Source organism: Spinacia oleracea, chromosome 2, assembly GCF_020520425.1.
Source record: "Spinacia oleracea cultivar Varoflay chromosome 2, BTI_SOV_V1, whole genome shotgun sequence".
Classification (NCBI taxonomy): domain Eukaryota; kingdom Viridiplantae; phylum Streptophyta; class Magnoliopsida; order Caryophyllales; family Amaranthaceae; genus Spinacia; species Spinacia oleracea.
This window is the reverse complement of record NC_079488.1, coordinates 65596200-65615227: the sequence shown is the minus strand read 5'-3', so window position 1 is coordinate 65615227 and position 19028 is coordinate 65596200. Positions and strand designations below refer to the sequence as shown.

The following is a 19028-nucleotide window of genomic DNA, read 5'->3' as shown; positions in this document are numbered from 1 at the left end:
CACGAGCACAGCCCGCGCAAGCCTCGCGGCCCACGCGAGCTGCTCTTGCTCGCAACCCATGTCGCAGCCCACGACTGCTCCGCGCGCGCCACAGGCCTTGGCTGGGCCTGGCATTGCGCTGGGCCTGGTCGAGGCTTGGCGTGTGGTTTGTTGCGCTTGGCTTGCTGGGCGACGGCCTGGCTTTGTGCTGGGCCTTCGTCTAGCGAGCCTCGTCCGATGCTAATTCGTACGATACGCTTTCGATTAAATTCCCGATTCCGGAATTCATTTCCGATACGAACAATATTTAATATTTCCGATTCCGGAATTAATTTCCGTTTCTAACAAATATTTAAAATTTCCGTTTCCGGAACTTTTTTCCGATTTCGATAATATTTCCGATTCTGACAATATTTCCGTTTCCGACAATATTTCCGATTCCGGCAATATTTCCATTTCCAATAATATTTTCCGATACGTACCATTTTTCCGTTTCCGGCAACATCTACGACTTGGATAATATTTATGTTTCCGATACGATCCATATTTCCGTTTCCGGCAATATCATCGTTTCCGGAGTATTCATTTCTTGCTTTTGACGATCTTAGCTCCCACTGAAACCAAGATCCATCGATTCCGAATATCCATAGATGGAGTATTTAATGCCATTAAATACTTGATCCGTTTACGTACTATTTGTGTGACCCTACGGGTTCAGTCAAGAGTAAGCTGTGGATTAATATCATTAATTCCACTTGAACTGAAGCGGCCACTAGCTAGGCATTCAGCTCACTTGATCTCACTGAATTATTAACTTGTTAATTAATACTGAACCGCATTTATTAGACTTAACATTATATGCATACTTGGACCAAGGGGATTAATTCCTTCAGTCTCCCACTTGTCCTTAGGGACAAGTGTGCATTTCCTAATTCCTTTGTCGCTTGATGCTTGCTCTTGAACATAAGGTAAGAGTTGTCATCCTTATTATGTCCAGAGGTGTTTCTCGGTTTCAGAGTTCAACTAATCAAATAAACAGATAATCATAACCTATGATTCATCCGAGCACGGCCATGCATTTTACAGTTTCTAGCTCTTCGAGTGGCCTTGTACAACTTTCATCATCTCATCCCGATTTATGGGAGGACAATCCCTATCTTGAGATCTTGAGATCTTGAGATTAGACGTCGTTTGATAGGTGATTACCTGAGCGTTGCCTTTATAGCCTCCTTTTACGGTGCGACGGTTGGTCAGCGTCAAAGTAACCAGTTCTCAAACAAGTAATCTCAAATCACTCAGGTATTGAGGATTTAGTGTCTAATAATTTTAATGAAATTTACTTATGACAGATTTTCATCTCTTACAGTAAAGTTTCATAGGTCTGTCCAATACTAGTCTTCCCAAAGTAAGTATCTATGCAAATGATTACGACATTGCCATGTCCACATAGTTCAAGAAACAGAACTACTAGTCATCTTGCATTCTAGTCGTCTAACGTTTTCTATGCGTCCATCTTTATAGAAAACTCCGACCAGGGACCATTTTCAACTTTTGACTTTCATGTTCACTTGATAGACATTTCTTAGTCACAGGACTGGTCCTGACAGTCTATCTTGAATATTTCGTCAAATTGAAGGGACTCGTCATTTAATACTAAACCAAGATTAAATGGAATATGAAAATACATTTCATATGTGATAAATGTTCAACCCCATTGTTTTACAACCATGGGCCTCAAACCCATCTTTAAAACAGTTCATGGAATTCAAAGCTATGCTTGATTTCCAGTGCTACAACGTGAGTGTTGCTTCTCACTTGTTGCATAGATTTAGTTATCATGCTTTGCCAATCTTAATATCCTTTTCATCGAATGTTCTTCGAGATATGATGATAAGATCTTCTGAGTATGTTTATTTTGTGATCTAGTCTTTCTTGCTACATTAGTGGTTCTACGCATTTTGCAATGAAGAACCATCACTACGACAGAAATTGCATTTAACAGCGCTTAATAATGCATTTAACAGCGCTTCTTGAAGCGCTGTTGATGGCTTCGCTATTAAAAGTAAAAGGTACCTTTAATAGCGCTTTTCAAAAGCGCTGTCATATGTAACATCTAGGATAATTCAAATGTTTCTTTCATAGCACATTATAAACGCTATTAAAGAAACGCTGTTGAAGATTTGGCGCCATCTTTCAAATTATTTTCTAATAGCGGATGTTAAGAAGCGCTGTTAAAGTTTTGTTTAATTTTTTTTTTTTAATTATTTATAATATCGCTGCCTACCTGAAAAGCATTTCATTTTTTTCCGCAAAATAAAACCATATATTGAAGAGTAGTGAATAGTTGAATATTAATTCCCAAACCTCAATGGAAAGAATTTTTACAAGTCATCCTAACAAAACAGATTACATAGGTCACAAATAAAATTCTAAACATTAAACTACGCAAAATACATTAATTAATAAAGTTGTATGTTTGTTGGTTCATTCAACGTAACCTAGCCATTATACATTTGTTGAACAACATGGCGCACCCACTCAACTCTTACTTCGTCAATCTGCTCCGTGTCATAACTTGGAAACTGACAATCTGAAAAGTACTGCGAAACAATAGGGGTATAAGATATTCATACATATATAGATGGGAAAAAACCCGTAAGAATTAGTATTACAATAAACAATAAGTGCCATATATGGAAAAAAAAATCTAAACTTCACATTATAGGAATAGATTATCACTTAACATAGGTTGGTTGTATTAGGTGAATTTGTATCAAACCTATCTCAAAGTGACCTATACAAGCCACACAATTGTTTAAAATGTTACACCCAATGCTCATCCAAGATATTGATTTTCCAGTTACAAACACTTGCATACTAAATATGGGATTGAAAAATTCCATAACCATTTCACTCTGCAATGTTTCTTCCTTGGCATTTCTAGCAGCCAGTCTGAAATCATTAACAACTACCAGCTTCTATGGCATTTCTAGCAGCCAGTCTGAAATCATTAACAACTAGCAGCTAGCAAAGGGAATATATGGTCAACAGCAAGTCTCAGGTTGTCTTGGCTATTATTGTACGATTCTGCTGTACATTTTGGGGATTTATGAGGATTTATGAAGCAGCTAGCAAAGGGAATATATGGTCAGATTATATGAGAAATGAGATTTAGTATGGCCAGATTACTAAATCAGATTACTATCTTGAGTACTCAGTCACAGTCTGCCTATGCTACTCTCTCATATCTTATGCATTCCTATAAATAACTTACAGGAACTAGTCTGATTTATGAAGCTCGATCAACAAACAGAGTTGCTGATTCAATGGCTAGACAGTTGCTGATCAACAAACACAGCAGCAGGACAAGAAGCAGGACAGTCAACAGCAGTAGAAGTATAAGCAGGACTGTCAACACCAGACTCCAAAATTTTCAGACCACTAAACTACTTCTATACTTAAATGATCTAGTTAAAGGATGAGATTTGTCAGAAAACGATGCAATTAAAGACTGCTTCTACTAAAAGCATGGACAATTATGTATATGACCTTTAGTATAACGCACCCATACACTCCAACAAATTAGTCCCCCACAGCAACTAGACTTTCCTTCCCCTGTTTCAAAATATAACGCACCCATACACTCCAACATATTAAGTTCAGCTAATCTTTGCAGTGTCCGGAAAATACACAGCAACACTAAGTTCAGATTTGCAAAACAAAAAGGTTCAGCAGAAATAAGACTTACTTCTTCAGGAATTTGAAGTCGCTTGTGTGAGATTATCTCCTTCATGAATCTCATCACATAATATCCACAATCTATGTAATCTTCTTGGCAAGGACACTACAAAATAAACCACAGGTCTGTAAATATTCCATACATTTTCAGCTCGAGCTAATAAAATAATATATAAAATGCTTACTTGTATTTTTATCCATTTTGTGTTCATCTTTAACTTTGTGGCAAGCTCCCTGTCACTTCGAAATTGGAGAAGTGCTCTAAAGGGAAACAAAAATTAAGACAAGACCATTAGTTAATTATCATATAAAAATTTAATTAAAGACAAGCAATGGTTGTTAATTAAACTCACTTACGTGTTAACGATTTCAAGTAAATCCCCAATGATGCCGTTTTCGTTTCCTATGAATTCAAGAGTACGTAAAGAATCCAAGTAATATACTGTGTTATTGTAAGGATCAATAACGCACAAAACCCAATGAAACCTACGAACCAAGATATCAAATTTTAAGTCATAGGAGAAAGATTCTCAATACGCAAACATTTAAATATAAGTGAGTGAAAGATATTATACTGAGCATTATATGGAGCAATGAAGATTTTTCCTTTAGCCGCCATTTCTTTTAGTGTGTCTACAATATATTGCGTCCGACTTCTTTTGCACTCTTTTACCTTCTTCGACTCCCCTTTTTTAAATTCGGTAAAGAGGGATATCCCCGATGGGCATAAAAACCCAAACAAAGCAGAGCATCCAGTCAAACAACATCGATCATATAACTTCCTATAAATTTTCAAGGAAAAATATGTATATTAAGGACTATTAGAAAGAAGATGTAACAATTCCCTAGATTTCAAAATTCAAACGGATAAGTTAATTTCAAGGAAATGAAACAAAAAGGAATATATACTTACGACATATATGTCAATATATGGGGGAGTTCAAGTTCTTTCTGTGCAAGGAGACGGAAGATTTCTTTCCTACCAAGAAAGATGTTCTTGCTTTGTGTTGTTACTCCAATGTGAATTGGCATTTTAATTTGTTCGTTACGTTCCATCTTCGAAACACAGATATGGAACATAAAAAGGCATTCTGGAAGGGTAGCCACATCTACATTTTCCTCACAACCGTCGTCTACCTTGTGAGATTCTCCTGTTGACGATGTTGGAGTTTTGATGGATTCTACTTGTTTGTCATTATCTTTTGAAGAAATTTCCGCCTATAAGTAACACAATCGTCGTTCATAAACAATGTTAAAAACCATAAATAATACACATGTAGAAATAATTTTTACCGCCGTATCTAGAACAATAAGTTCTATAGGCCAGAAAACAAGGGTCCCTATAGCTTCTCCGATGGTTACAGCTTCTCCTTCAAGCGGCACGGGCAAAGGAGTGTCCATCTCCGTAGAATAGCTGATACAAACTCGTGCATATCCTGATGGTATTGGTAGTAGATGCATCACTGTGCCAGTTTTGAAGTTGTGAACATTCCCCGTAGCAACCACTCGATACCGAGGATTGGACAATGCTAATTTGCAAGGAGTTAAACCCTACAAGAGTCAACAAATGAGTTACAAATTCACAGCATCAACGTCAATGGAAATCGCATTAGTCATGTTTCTTTATCTAAATTAATTCAGAAATCACGAGAATGTGGCAGATTGTTTTTTCAAATCAGAATTATTTGGTTCAATCTATTTACCTCGGGAATAATACAAATATCTTGTTTTGTAGTTGCGTCCCCAATGTGATCTAGCTTCAAAACTTCGACATTCTCCTATAAATGAAACTTTGTCATGTTAGTTGTTCAAAGGAAAGCACTTAAACTGAATTAGAGAGCATAAGAACCAGCAAAAATAGAACGAGTCAGCTGATATTGCTGACTGCAGTACGCTGCTGCTGACTGCAGTATGCTGCTGCTCATCTGTTGAGAAACTTTTAATCTAATACCAGAAGTATATGAGAACTTATATATGAGAAACTTTTAATCTATATTGTTGTGTGTCCTGATCATAATGGAGTTTCCTTGTCCAATCAGATTTTTAAGGTATGCGTCAGTCAAAGAAATGGAACCAAAGTCTTATTAGGAAGCCAACTAAATCAGTCAAAGAAACGGAATTGACATAGGCACATGGTTCAATGAAAATATTTAATCTATTTACCTCAGGAGAACTAGCCTTAGGCGTGTCCCGAATGTGATCGAACATTAAGCCATCAAGATTCTCCTCCTCGGCGTCCATTTCATCGTCCTCCTCCTCCTCGTCTTTCTCCTCCTCCTCCTCCTCCTCCTCGTCTTTCTCCTCCTCCTCCTCGTCTTCCTCCTCCTCCACCGAATGATTCTTTCTTCCCTTAGGCTTTCTGCTCTTCATATCCTTTATTTCCCGCTCCAAGATTTTAACCCGTGAGCACAATTTTGTCACTTGATCCATATACTCTTTTCTAGTTGTTATCGCTCCAAAATAATCTGTATTTGTCACTCCAACTCCAACCCCTCTCACACGACCACCATATCGTTTCTCCTCCAAGGCCTTAGACAATACATCTAGCCTACCCGTGTCTTCAATCTCTCCTTTTTCAGCTTGATGCATAAAATAATCCTACAGCATTCATAAGAAACAAAGTTACAAAGAAATTTATTACATTGATAAACATATTATTATATAACAAATCAGATATCACTCCATATCAAACTCATACTATGCGCTTAGAAACTTCTTTAGCCCCTTCCTGAATATTCCCTTTGTTGTCGGTCCTCATTAATTTCCACAGTTGAGCTCGACTAACCGATGATACATAAATGCGTTTCTTAGCCATCTCTTCGATCTACAAGAAATTAAAATTGTGACCTTTCTAGGATACATTTTATATCAATTTAAACATAGAAATACTCAAAATTCATTTACCACATCTTGCTCAAATCGAGCATATCCTCTACGAGCACGCTTTTGATGATATAAATGTCCCCCTGCAGACTTCTTTGCGGCTGCACTCTTCTCCTGATAAACAAAAATAGGTCAAGATCTGTTTAGCAGTGCTGAAATAAGGCTACAGATCAGGTACTTATTATTATCAAATAATGCTACAGATCAAGTAATAAATGATATGTTCGGGAGAAGAATGGCTGTAGATGGTCATCGAACATTCAACACGGATACCTCTTTACTGCAAGAGCAGTGCAAAGTTCTTTGCGAGAGACTGAATAATTCAGTTGCATTTTTGGCATTGTCAGATGCACAAAGTACAACGAGAAGAGAATTGACAACCAAACAATGTGGCACTGATTGTAAGGTATTTTCCAGGTTAATTTTTTCCAGATTTAGCTCATTACTTTTGGTGTTTTTCTTCAACTTGACATTAGCCTACACCGTTTTTATTTCCAGACTTTTAATCTAACTTTCTGCCTGTACAGTTCTCTTGATTAATTAATTTTAATTCATTATTCTCTTGTAAAATGTACATTACTTAATTATAAGGAATACACAAAACAAGATGTAGAAGAAAAGCCACATCAGGGAGTTCTGAATTGATACTGAATTGGTTCCATTTGCTTTTTGTTTGCTGTGCTTTAGGTGTTCCTGTGACTCTCTGTGCAATCCTACACTAAAACTATCACAATCTGCAGCAGCTTTTCCATTTTCTATCGAACAACATGCTTAATGATTATGCATTTGGTTTATTAACCTAGTAGTAATGAAACACTCATTCTTCTGTAAATCTTTTAACGAGTATAGAAAGAACATATCGCCCATTCTTTTGTAAGTCGACTTTGAACAAACTCTTTCCAATCATTTGGCTTGATAAAATTGTATTGCTTTGGTGGAGCTGTACGTATTTCCATTTGCGGTGTCCAAATCCAATTTCTTGTGAGATCGGATTTGAAGTTCGTCCAAACAGCATTAGCTTTTTTCAACATCCATTTTTTCTTCTTGGGGTCAATGTTATATGTTATCTAAGAAGTAAAGAATAAAATTAATCAATGTCGATGTTCACCATCATATAAAGAATAGTTATTTAACAAAATGTACTAATGATATTATTACCGCAACATCTTCAAACAGAGAATCTAGCAAACGTTGAGGAACACTTTTCCATGTCTTAAGAGTAATTGGGACATTAGTGCGGATGCTAGTTCCCCAATAACTCATCATAGGTACACTGTGTTTACCAATTGGTAAATCATTGATGTTCCAATTAATCTGAAATTTGAGCCCCTTATTCCTTGCTCGAACAACTTTACTCATTCTAGTGGCTCCACGACCTTTTTCTTCTTTTCCTTTCTTTGGGAGGGGAACAAATTCAGTGGTATGCTGCTGTGAAGAAGCCATTGATCTGAGAAAACAAGTGACACTTAATGTAAGTACAAAAAGGTCAGGTTATCAAAATAAATAAAAGTGTTGCAGCGTGCCGGAGTCCATAGGTTTTGAAGTTTGTGTTGTTTCCCACTGTTCTGATTTTCTAAACAAGAGGATAACAACAAGAATAATTGATCCCTTAACCCTAATTCCTCATAGAGTCACGATAAAAAGTATCGACTCATCAGAAACATCAATCTGTTTCAAGTTTCAGTATACCACTGCTAGCGAATGAAGAACAATAATCTCAATTCAGAACAAGGACTCAACTGACTAGCATCAACAAGTGCACGAATGTGTACAATTAAGAACTTATGTAGGTTTTTAAGTATACAAGCACCCGTATTAGAGTAACGCAGGCAATATTTTGATAGAATCTGGCAGTAGTTCACTTAAGAAACAAATACCGGTGAAAAATCAGTGCATCAGTATTGATTAGTAGCAAGATCAGTAGATCAGTATTTAATCAGCATTTAGAGCAGATCAGTTGATCAGTATAAAAAAGATGGGAAAAGCAACAGATTAGAACCAAATCAGTAGATACATATTTAGAGCATCAAAATACTATTGATAAGTAGCAAGATCAGTAGATCAATATTTAATTAGTAGTCAGAATGTGCAGGATCAGTAGCAAGATCAGCAGACCAGTAAAGTAGTTTGAGTTTTCATTTCTAACATAAGAAACCATCTCAATGTTTTCTTTTCTTCTGTTTACTTGTATTAGAAGGTTCAGAATCATCATCATCTATCCACATCCCCTCTGTGTGATCATTGCGCACATAGAACTCATCTTCGGGGGCTTGATCATCGGCTAGATCGTTGGGAGGGCCTGATGGACACATGAAAGAAGCATCCTCCATATCATCTATTTCATGAATCTGAAAGGGATGGCGTTTATTTGTTGATAAAACAAAAGACCATCTATTGTTAGCTGGATCAGTTGCATAAAAGACTTGTTTTGCTTGACTTGCCAATATGAATAGATCATCTTTACTACCCGTTCTGTTAAGGTCAATAAGTGTGAACCCATGTCTTTTCTCAAGTCTAACACCACTATTGTTATCAACCCATCTACAACAGAATATAGGAAGTCTAAAAGCACTGTAATCCAATTCCCATATATGATCAATTACCCCATAATAAGACATTTTTGCATATATTGGATTTTTGTCTTTTGTACTGGAGATATGCATAGCTTCTGCCACAATAGTCACACCACTATTTTGATTTGTTATCTCTTTGTCTCTATCCTTTGTGCAAAATGTATAACCATTAATTTGATAGCCAGAATATGATAATACATCCCTACGAGGACCTCGAGACAACCACTTCAATCTATCAGAAATGCTAGATGGTGACTTATCTAGTTCCTTTACAACTTGAACTTGTAACCATTCAATGAAGGTGGAATTATGCTTATCGGTGATCCATTTCTCATTCTTACCTCGATACTGGGCCCTCAAAATATCCATGTGTCTCTCCACATACGAATCAACCTCGGTACTATTGTGTAAAACATACAAGTGTGCCTGGTTCAACATGTCATGGGATATAGTTAACACTTTGCATCCCATAATCCCCTTCCCTTCTATCCCTCCCGAATATCTAGGCTTTGGAATCCCTACAGCTTCAAGCGAAGAAAGAAATTGACTACAATGTTCAATGGCTTCTTCTAGCACGTAGCGCTCAGCAATGCAACCTTCTGGTCGACTTCCATTCATAACATAATCCTTCAAAATCTTCATGTATCACTCGACAGGGTACATGTATCTTAAATAAGCAGGCCCACACAGTTGGATTTCTCTAACCAAGTGGACAGTTAAATGGACCATTATGTCGAAAAAGGAAGGCGGAAAATACATCTCCAATTGGCATAAAGTAATAATAATGCCACTTTGCAAGCTAGTCAACTTCGACGGGTCAATCTCCTTGCTACATATCTCACTGAAGAAAATACAAAGTTTGGTGATTGCATCTCGAACATGATCTGGTAAAATGGAGCGAATAGCCACTGGTAATAGATGCTCCATGAGAATGTGATAGTCATGAGATTTCATACCTATCAACTTTAGGTCTTTCATTGAGACAAGATTTTTAATGTTAGAAGAATATCCCTCTGGAACCTTAATTCCATGTAAAGACTCACAAAGCACCTTTTTTTCTTTCCTACTAAGAGTGTAGCATGCCGGAGGGAGATAGGTACGACTTCCTTTCTTCTTTACAGGATGCAATTCTTTTCTAATTTTCAAGTGCGCTAAATCATTTCTCGCATTTTCCCCGTCTTTACTCTTGCCGGGCATATTAAGGAGTGTACCAACCAAACTTTCACAAATATTCTTCTCAATATGCATCACATCAAGAAAGTGCCTAACATACAAGTTCTTCCAGTATGGAAGACCAAAAAAAACTGACTCTTTCTTATAGCCCTTACTAGGGAGTTGGTTGGCATTTAGTTTTCCATGTTTCACATTCAACCCTTGCACTTTCTTAAATATCTGATCCCCAGACAAAGGAATAGGAAATTTACCTTCTTCGCACTTACCATTAAAAACCTTTTTCCACTTTCGGTAACGATGCTTCACAGGAAGCCCCTTTCGATTTGCCATGTACACAATCTTGTTAGAGTTAGGTATTCTAATCGAGGATGTGTTCTCATCACATATAGGGCAAGCGTTATAACCTTTGACACTATATCCTGAGAGATTACCATATGCCGGAAAGTCATTAATAGTGCCAAATAGCATGGCTTTTAAATTGAAATTTTCTTTACGGTGAGCATCAAACACCTCTACACCTGACTCCCACAACAACTTTAAATCTTCAACTAATGGTGCTAAATAAACATCAATATCATGGCCTGGTTGCTTTGGGCCCGAAATCAATATAGATAACATCATATACTTCCGCTTCATACACAAAGCCGGAGGAAGATTATATATCATTAAAATTACCGGCCATGTGCTATGAGTGCTACGTTGATTATCATGAGGGTTCATGCCATCAGTTGCAAGGGCAAGTCGCAAATTTCTAGGTTCAGCTCCGAAATCAGGGAAGTCTTTGTCAATCTTGACCCATTGTGGAGAATCGGCAGGGTGTCTCAACATACCATCTTTCTCCCTTCCATCTGAATCCGCATGCCATGTCAAATTCTTTGCCTCTACTGGAACACTGAAAAGACGTCTGAATCTTGGTATTATTGGAAAGTACCACATGACTTTGGCAGGCACCTTATTTATCTTATATCTAGAAACACTACACTCGGGGAAACTCTCTAATGAGGCATATTCTTTTCGATACAAGATGCAATCATTTGGACAAGCGTGAATTCTCTCGTAACTCAAGCCAATTGAGGTTAGCATCTTTTTAGCATCATAAGTGCGAGAAGGAAGCAAGTTTCCCTCGGGAAGAATCTCATGGAATGCTTCCATGAACTCAGTAAAGCATTTATCGGTCACGCCATTACTCGCCTTAATGCTAAGCAGTTTTAGCACACCAGATAATCTACTAAATTTAGAACATCCAGAATACAATGGTTTCTTTGCATCACTAGACAAGTTACCCAACATCTCTGGACAATCTTGAATGCTTTCTTGTAAGGCATTAATCATTTCTTCTACCCCGTCATCATCATACGTAAGTTCTTCGTGTGTCTCGTCTTCCATCCAAGTATCAAATCCCATACCAGTATCTACGTTAGAAGAAGCATCCCCTAAAACTTCACCGTGGCTTAACCAACACTTATACAGTTGATTAATACCCTTAGTAATAAGATGATCTCTTATAACTTCAACACCAAGTCGAACCATGTTATTGCATTCAACACATGGACACAAAATATTATTCTCATCCTCCGAATGTTCAACTGCAAATGAAATAAAATCCTCTACTCCTAGCTCATAATCATCACTACATCGCTTAGCATGCATCCATTTTCGATCCATAACTGTTATGATATTTTTAAAAAAAAGTGTAATGATAGCAGAAGAACATATTAGCATAAAAAAGTATAACACCACAATCACAGCAGAATACATTGGCATAAACAAGCTGACATATTAGGATAAACAAGCTGACAGATTACCATAACAAGTAGAACAACACAATCATAGCATAACAGATTAGCATTAACTAACAAAACAATCAAATGCACACTACATGTAATAATTTGTAGTTGATCTACTCCAGAATCAGCTATCAGGTCTTTGTTGCCAAATGCAGAAATATATTTCTTTAACTCACTTTGAATATTTCTGTAAATCGTAAGATTCCATTTTAGCCACTTCCTAAAATGTTGTTATGTTTTGAATTGGGAATATCTGAATAACTGCAGGTGTTATTTACACACGAGAATGCTGATGTTATCCTTGGGATCGATGACTTAGACATAAAACGGCTAATGCATAACAACAGGTTGAAATTCTAGTCTCAGCAACAGAAATAAAAGATGAGATTAAGATGATGATATGTCTGAATATGAAAGAATAGTAATACCATATGATGTTAACTGTGAGTTTGTGACTAATGAAAATCCTCGTAAGTAAGATCATACAGAAGCTTAAGGAATAAGAGCAAGCCAAGACTAGATTTCCCATTTTCCCCTGTATTATATGTCAAGGTGAAACGAATTTGTTTTGTATTCAAAATAGTTTTCCACATTTTCATCCCCGTCCCTAACTTACTTTCCTCATCCTCTCAATTATTTCTGATTTTGCTAGCAAGGAACACATACATAAGAAGATGGGGAATAAAAACTGATTTTCATCATGTACATTCTTTAGAAAATAAAAACTCAGTTCAAAATGTTTTACTCCTATCCAAACAGAATTTGAGTGAAAAGGGGGGGGGGGGTGCAGCATATAAGGTTACTGAGATAGTCCGCTTTCAAATCCCACATCATCTTAGGTAAAACATTCCAGAAACTCTACCAAGTGAGTTAGCTAATAGCCTAATATTCATATCCTTTGTATGGATTTGTTCACTCTGTCACTTAAAACATTCCAGAAACTCTACCAAGTGAATTAGCTAATAATTGTGAGTGTGTGCAGAATAATGTAGTATGGAAAATTCTAACTTTGTAAGTTCAAATTTGAATAATTTAATTTCTCTAATGCATAATTTACAGCAGCTCACCAACACACCAGGGCAAGCAGAGGGAGTTGTAAAGAAGAAGCTACATGAACCAAAATTAGAAGAAAGAACAATAGGTGAAGATATCCAAGTTCGGAACAGACTAGGTGATTATCAGACATTTGATCCTACTGACTATGTCACTCAGGAATCTGTTGGTTCGTATGTATTTTTTCATCTTCACTGATTTGATAGGTAACATATGATCAACTATAATTCTAATTAAACTCTACTGGTTAAACTAACCACTAACGTGATAAAGCATCAACATGACATTTTCTTAAACCTAACTAAACATGAATTTTTATAGTAATTCAGACGAACAAAAGAAAATTCAGAGGAACAAAAGAAAATACATGAATTTTTCTGCGCTAGTTTCATGAAAAGAAAATTTAGCCGAAACGCAATTCCAGCGCAATCATGAAATCAAATAATGAATGAAACCATTATCAAACAGAGAATCAGAACCCAAATCCAAAATAAATATGCGCTAGTCTACCAATTCAGAGGAACAAAACACAAAACCCATAATCAACCCAATTCTAACTGAATTCAAACCTCTCCCCCAAAAAACCAATTCAATACAAATAATTGACAATAATCATGAAATCAAATAATGAAAGAATCATTATCAAAAGAAAGAATCAGAACCCAAATCCAAACTAAATATGCGCTAGTCTACCAATTCAGAGGAACAAAACACAAAACCCATAATCAAACCAATTCTAACTGAATTCAAACCTCTCCCCCAAAAACCCAATTCAATACAAATAATTGACAATAAAAACGCAAAATAAGAACAACACAACATATATTAATAGAATCTCGCAAAAAAAAAGGGAGATTACCTTGAAATTCAAACTCCGACGGAAGAAGCGCCACCGGGAAAAGATAACGTCGCCACCTAAATCTCCACCACCGTGAATAGCTGCCGCGTAGAGGATTGTGGTAGATTTCTCCGTCTGTGGAGTCTTAGGTTTGAGGTTTTTGGTTTTTGCAGAGTAAAAGAAAGAAACGTGGGAAAGATTTTGTTTTAGGCGGTTCTTTTTTCTAGTTTTTGTTTTGGCTTTTTTTTTAAAAAAAAAAAGTATCTTTTACAGCGTTTTGTTTAGAAGCCTTGTGAAAGAATTGAAATATAATAGCGCTTATCTAATAAGCGCTATCATATGATATTTTTTAATCTTTTGATAGCGAAAGAGATAAAAGCGCTATTAAATAAACGCTATTAAAGGCTATTTTTGTAGTAGTGCATTAAGTCAACAGACATGTGATCTTCCCAAGTTCAATGAAGAACTCATTAATATAAACAACTCTGTTTTATTGCTTCTTAGGCAATAAGTACTTTTACTTCAACTGTTTAGGTTGCTAGTGATGCTTTGTTTGGATTTACTTATCCAAGCAGTTCACATATATGTGGAAGACTTTCCAGCTGTATCTTTGGAACGTAGAAATTAATATTTTAATTTCTCACGCAATAACTCATGGTCTCCAACCCATATTGCCATTTTCAAAACACGATGCTCTATAGCTCGTCCTTGCCAATGGTTAACTCCAAGGGAATCTTGCTTGATCCTTTGCCAGTGTTTATGCGTGTAGCATCAATATTTAGCATATCTTTATTTCCTTGAATCAAGAACTATTCCTATGTACCTTTTCAAATACCATAAGTTTTTCTTGATCTCAATCTAATTGATCTTCACTTAGATCAATAGAGACTGGTATATGTTCGTCATGCCTAAAGCCATACGATACGTTTTTGGCGATCCTCATATTATATCATACATGATAAATTCTTTTGCAGAATTATTCTCAATTGAATTCTATTCATGTAACTTTAGCTCATCTAGTTTCAGTAGATACTAAATCCAGCTAAATTCTTTGACATATAATATAGGTTAAGAATCTCATTAGATTCTCTAATGTTTAACTTAGTAAATGCTTATACATAGTCCAAACATTCTTTACTTAGATTTATTCACATGGGTCGAATATCTCCAATGGAGTCTTTCGTGTTTGATTTAGTAAATGTCATTACTTAATCTAAAACAATATCATAAGATCTTTGTAAGTAGATCTTAGTAGCCATTATGCACTAAGTTTCGCCTTGGTCCATTATTGATGAATAATTTCAAATCTAAGTCATTAGCATTTGAATGTTATTTCACAATAGAGAGATATGTGTGTGATACACATAGGACCAATTAAGTTTTATGTACTCCCACTAAACTTCTTATATATCTATAAGAATTATGTGCATTTTATGAAACTAAAATACTTATTAGCTTCACTAAAATACATTTCTAATTCCCAATTGCTTGCTTAAATCTATACTTAGATTTCATAAGCTAGCTTTCCTTTTCAAGCATTTATTTGGATCCACAAATCCTATGACATACTATGTACATAGTTTATTCCAACATTTGATTGAGGAATTGTTTTGTCATCCAATTGCCATATGTACCAATATGCAATTATTGCTTGATTTATAGACTTGAGCATTATGATTATGCATGAGGTTTCAACACAATCCACGGCGTGAATTTGCTTGTAACCTTTAGCAACTAATCTAGCTTTGTGTGTGAACATAATTTCATGTTTGATGGTTTTTATCCTTAAAACACACTTGCAACCAATAGGCGTGAAACTATTCTTGCAAATCAACAAAATTTCAATTTTGTCATCAAAACATTGAGTATGTTTTATGGCCTCTAACCATTTAAAACATTTGAGTCTATATATAGCCTCTAACCTTTTAGGGAATCTGGGCTTCGTCATAGCTTTCTTACAAGTCACAAACTCATTAATCTACATGATAATAGTTTGACTGCAAGTTGTAGGTTTCTTCACTATCTAATAGAAGAATCGCATAGCTTCAGTGACATGAACTCCATGTTTCTTCACTATCTAATAGAAGAATCTCATAGTGTCAGTGACTTGAACTCTATGCCTACATGGGTATAGAACATCAAACAATAGAATATCAATAGCCACTTGAAAGTCCTTTGAATATTCTGTTCTCCTTGAAGCACTTGTAAAGTCTTCTAAGAGATGTCTATTCTTAAAAGCCACTTCTAAAGTCCTTAAAGAATACGTGTTCGAATTTTCTGAAGAACTTCGAAAAGCCTCCGGAATGTCCGTTTATGTTTGTTGTTCGCCTTGAAGACTTTCGAGGTCTATTTTCTCCCACTTGTCATTTTGGAAACGAATCTCCAAAAGGACATTATTTCGAGCAAACAAACATTATGTTCTCAAAAAATTCGTGGTAGAAACAATACCCTTGTGTCTCATTTGAATAAATCACAATGAAACATATATCTATACTTGGTCCTTAGTTTGTCGAATAACAAACACTAAGCTCCCACTGAGTTTAGCAACTCTTTAGATATATTATGAAAAGATATTCTGAAATTACTTTTCAATAGCTTTGACGAATTTGGTTTAGTTTGGTGGTAGTTGAGCATTTTTTTTTAGAAATTATAGGAAAATTCTTTATGATTCATCATTGATCGAATCAAGTACTAATCGACTTCGATCATTCCAACTTAGATATGACATATCTTATGGAGTTATATTGTGAATTTTATTACACGCAATCATTGATGATCATTCTTGACTTAAGTAATCATCAATCATGATCTAACCTAGATCTTTATGATTTCTTGCCAAGTGGATTTTATACTTCTGAATCTTTGAACTAGCCAAACAGATTCAAACTTATATCACATTGAGTGAATAAACCAATATTCACTCAAAACCATGTGAAATAATAAAGTCATAAAATCTTTCTTTAGCTTTGAACTCTATTGTCTAGGCGTTCTAACAATAGTTCATATCTTTTGTTACTTTCAACAAGTAAGACTAGTTGTCTTCAATTGATCTAGAAATCAATGAACTTTCAAAAGTCCATCAAAATAGAGCTTTTGAATGTTAACTTGTTGATATGGTCTAAGCAACAATGCCAAAGATTAGTGGAACTCAAATCAAGGGGTTGATTTGAACCTAGTAAAGTTCTTATTGTTAAAGAGTTGTTTGTTTTAATCAAGCATATTGACTCAACCCGTAATTGACCATTTCATTCAAATAAACAAACAAATATTATTTTTGTTTTTCTTGAATGTGAGTCTTTCTGTGTTTGAAAACAGAAATTTAGGTATGCTGATTATGGAACAAAATAGCCATTAAGTTCCAGCCTTTGAAACGACTTAAAACAAACTAGATGACTCTACAACTAATGTAGCATTGCCATGCTTCATTTCCCACTTATAGGCCATTAGTGTAGCCTAGCTTCCATTGTTTGAGTTATTACCGAAGTAAGAACCTCAAGCGGTATATGATACCAAGGAAGTTTGATTGCTAGGTCACTTCTCTTTAAACATAAACTTATAGGTAGAAACGGAATCGTAAATTCCTTTCATTTGTTCCTTGTTTTCCTATTTCTTGTACCCTTTCTTATAGTCTTAAGAATTGAATTCTTTAGTGTTGACTTTTATACTTTGTTAGACATGTCCAATGTCACTCCAACAAGGTTCTTACCATTTAATTTATGTTGAATATTTTGTTTCAACTTGATGATCTTACCAGAAGCTTCTAAAGTTCCCTAAGCATCGATCTATTCGAATATCTAGGGACTAGACTCATTCGAGAATTAAATGGATAAAGATATTAGGTTGTTAACCATTGGTAAGGTTGAGCGTTTAAACTCAATGCTTTATGATCTCAAAACTACATTGTATTTTGAATTCACAAGCACCAATCGGTTTGCCATTCGACTTTGATACTCGAAAACAACCATAAAAGTCGCTAAAAGAAACGTACATTTTAAATTGCTCATTTTCTCTCATTTCCGTGAATCGTTCTTGGATTCACTACCAATCGAGGAAATTTACTATTACCTTTCTAAAAGGATTTATTGCAGTGCAAGATATTTAATTATAAACAATAATTAAAACATACATTGAAGCATGCAAAGTCTAAACATTTATCATGAGTAATAACTTGAAAATTAAAGCAATCATGCAATTTAAACAAGTTATTAGCATTTTTTCGATTTTATTGTTCCGGCAGGTGTGAATAAAATGATTCCAAGACCCTAAAACCATTAAAGAATTAAGCACATTATGTATTTTGACTCAATTCTAAAACATTTTAGGTAAGCAAAAGCCTTTTGCTAATAGTCTAGAAACTACTCTTGGTTGATAGGTACGTCTAAGAACTTATTAGGTAAACCTATCGATTTTGCCACGACATAAAAGGACTCCTTACTTATATCGTTGAGTTTCACCAATATTAACATGTACTCACAATTATTTGTGTACCTTACCCCTTTAGTATCGATAAGTAACACCTCGCTATGGCGGAAAACTATTACTAAGATCGATGTAAAGGATATCCAAGTAAGTGTTATTTTGGCATGGCACCTTTTAACTCAATTTTTAAGTTTGGAACTTAAGGCTCTTACTATGTTGGTTAGATTTTAAGTGAACTAAAATCCTTAATCATGCAACATAATCAAGCTTCGATCTCATGCATATTTAAGACATATTTAAAAGCAATAAATAACTTAAAGCATGCATAAGATAAATGTGATCTAGTATGGCCCGACTTCATCTTGAAGCTTCAACTTCAAAGTCTGTCTTGAAAATGGATTGGAAACTTCGTCTTGAATTTCACTGTGGGAGGCGCCATTTTCTTCAAATAGGATAAGCTATAATTAAACTAATTACAACTATTTGATGGTACGCAGACCATATTTGAATTGAAAAGCAAATTTGGTGCTTTAGACCAATTACATTCAAATTAATGGTACGCAGACCATATTTTCTATCCTATTT

At 35.5% G+C, this 19028-nt stretch overlaps 1 protein-coding gene across 1 annotated transcript; it reads right to left on the bottom strand.

Moving 5' to 3' along the window:
* Positions 1–2429: 2429 nt before the first annotated feature.
* On the bottom strand, positions 2430–4336 carry LOC130467479 (uncharacterized). The gene is made up of 5 exons (XM_056835989.1): positions 4293–4336; positions 4075–4203; positions 3903–3978; positions 3728–3823; positions 2430–2579 (listed from the first exon to the last, which is right to left on the bottom strand). Exons 1-5 carry the CDS (start codon positions 4334–4336, stop codon positions 2478–2480), a joined length of 447 nt encoding a protein of 148 aa, XP_056691967.1. The 3' UTR covers positions 2430–2477.
* Between the last annotated feature and the right edge of the window lie 14692 nt (positions 4337–19028).

What these genes read in the sequence shown, in the direction of transcription:
- LOC130467479 (XM_056835989.1), bottom strand. Translation starts at nt 4,336, where the DNA reads ATGGCGGCTAAAGGAAAAATCTTCATTGCTCCATATAATGCTCA. An exon ending in TTACTTGAAATCGTTAACAC is followed by an intron (nt 3,979 to 4,074) that starts GTAAGTGAGTTT and finishes GTTTCCCTTTAG; the next exon opens with AGCACTTCTCCAATTTCGAA. An exon ending in CAAAATGGATAAAAATACAA is followed by an intron (nt 3,824 to 3,902) that starts GTAAGCATTTTA and finishes TTTATTTTGTAG; the next exon opens with TGTCCTTGCCAAGAAGATTA.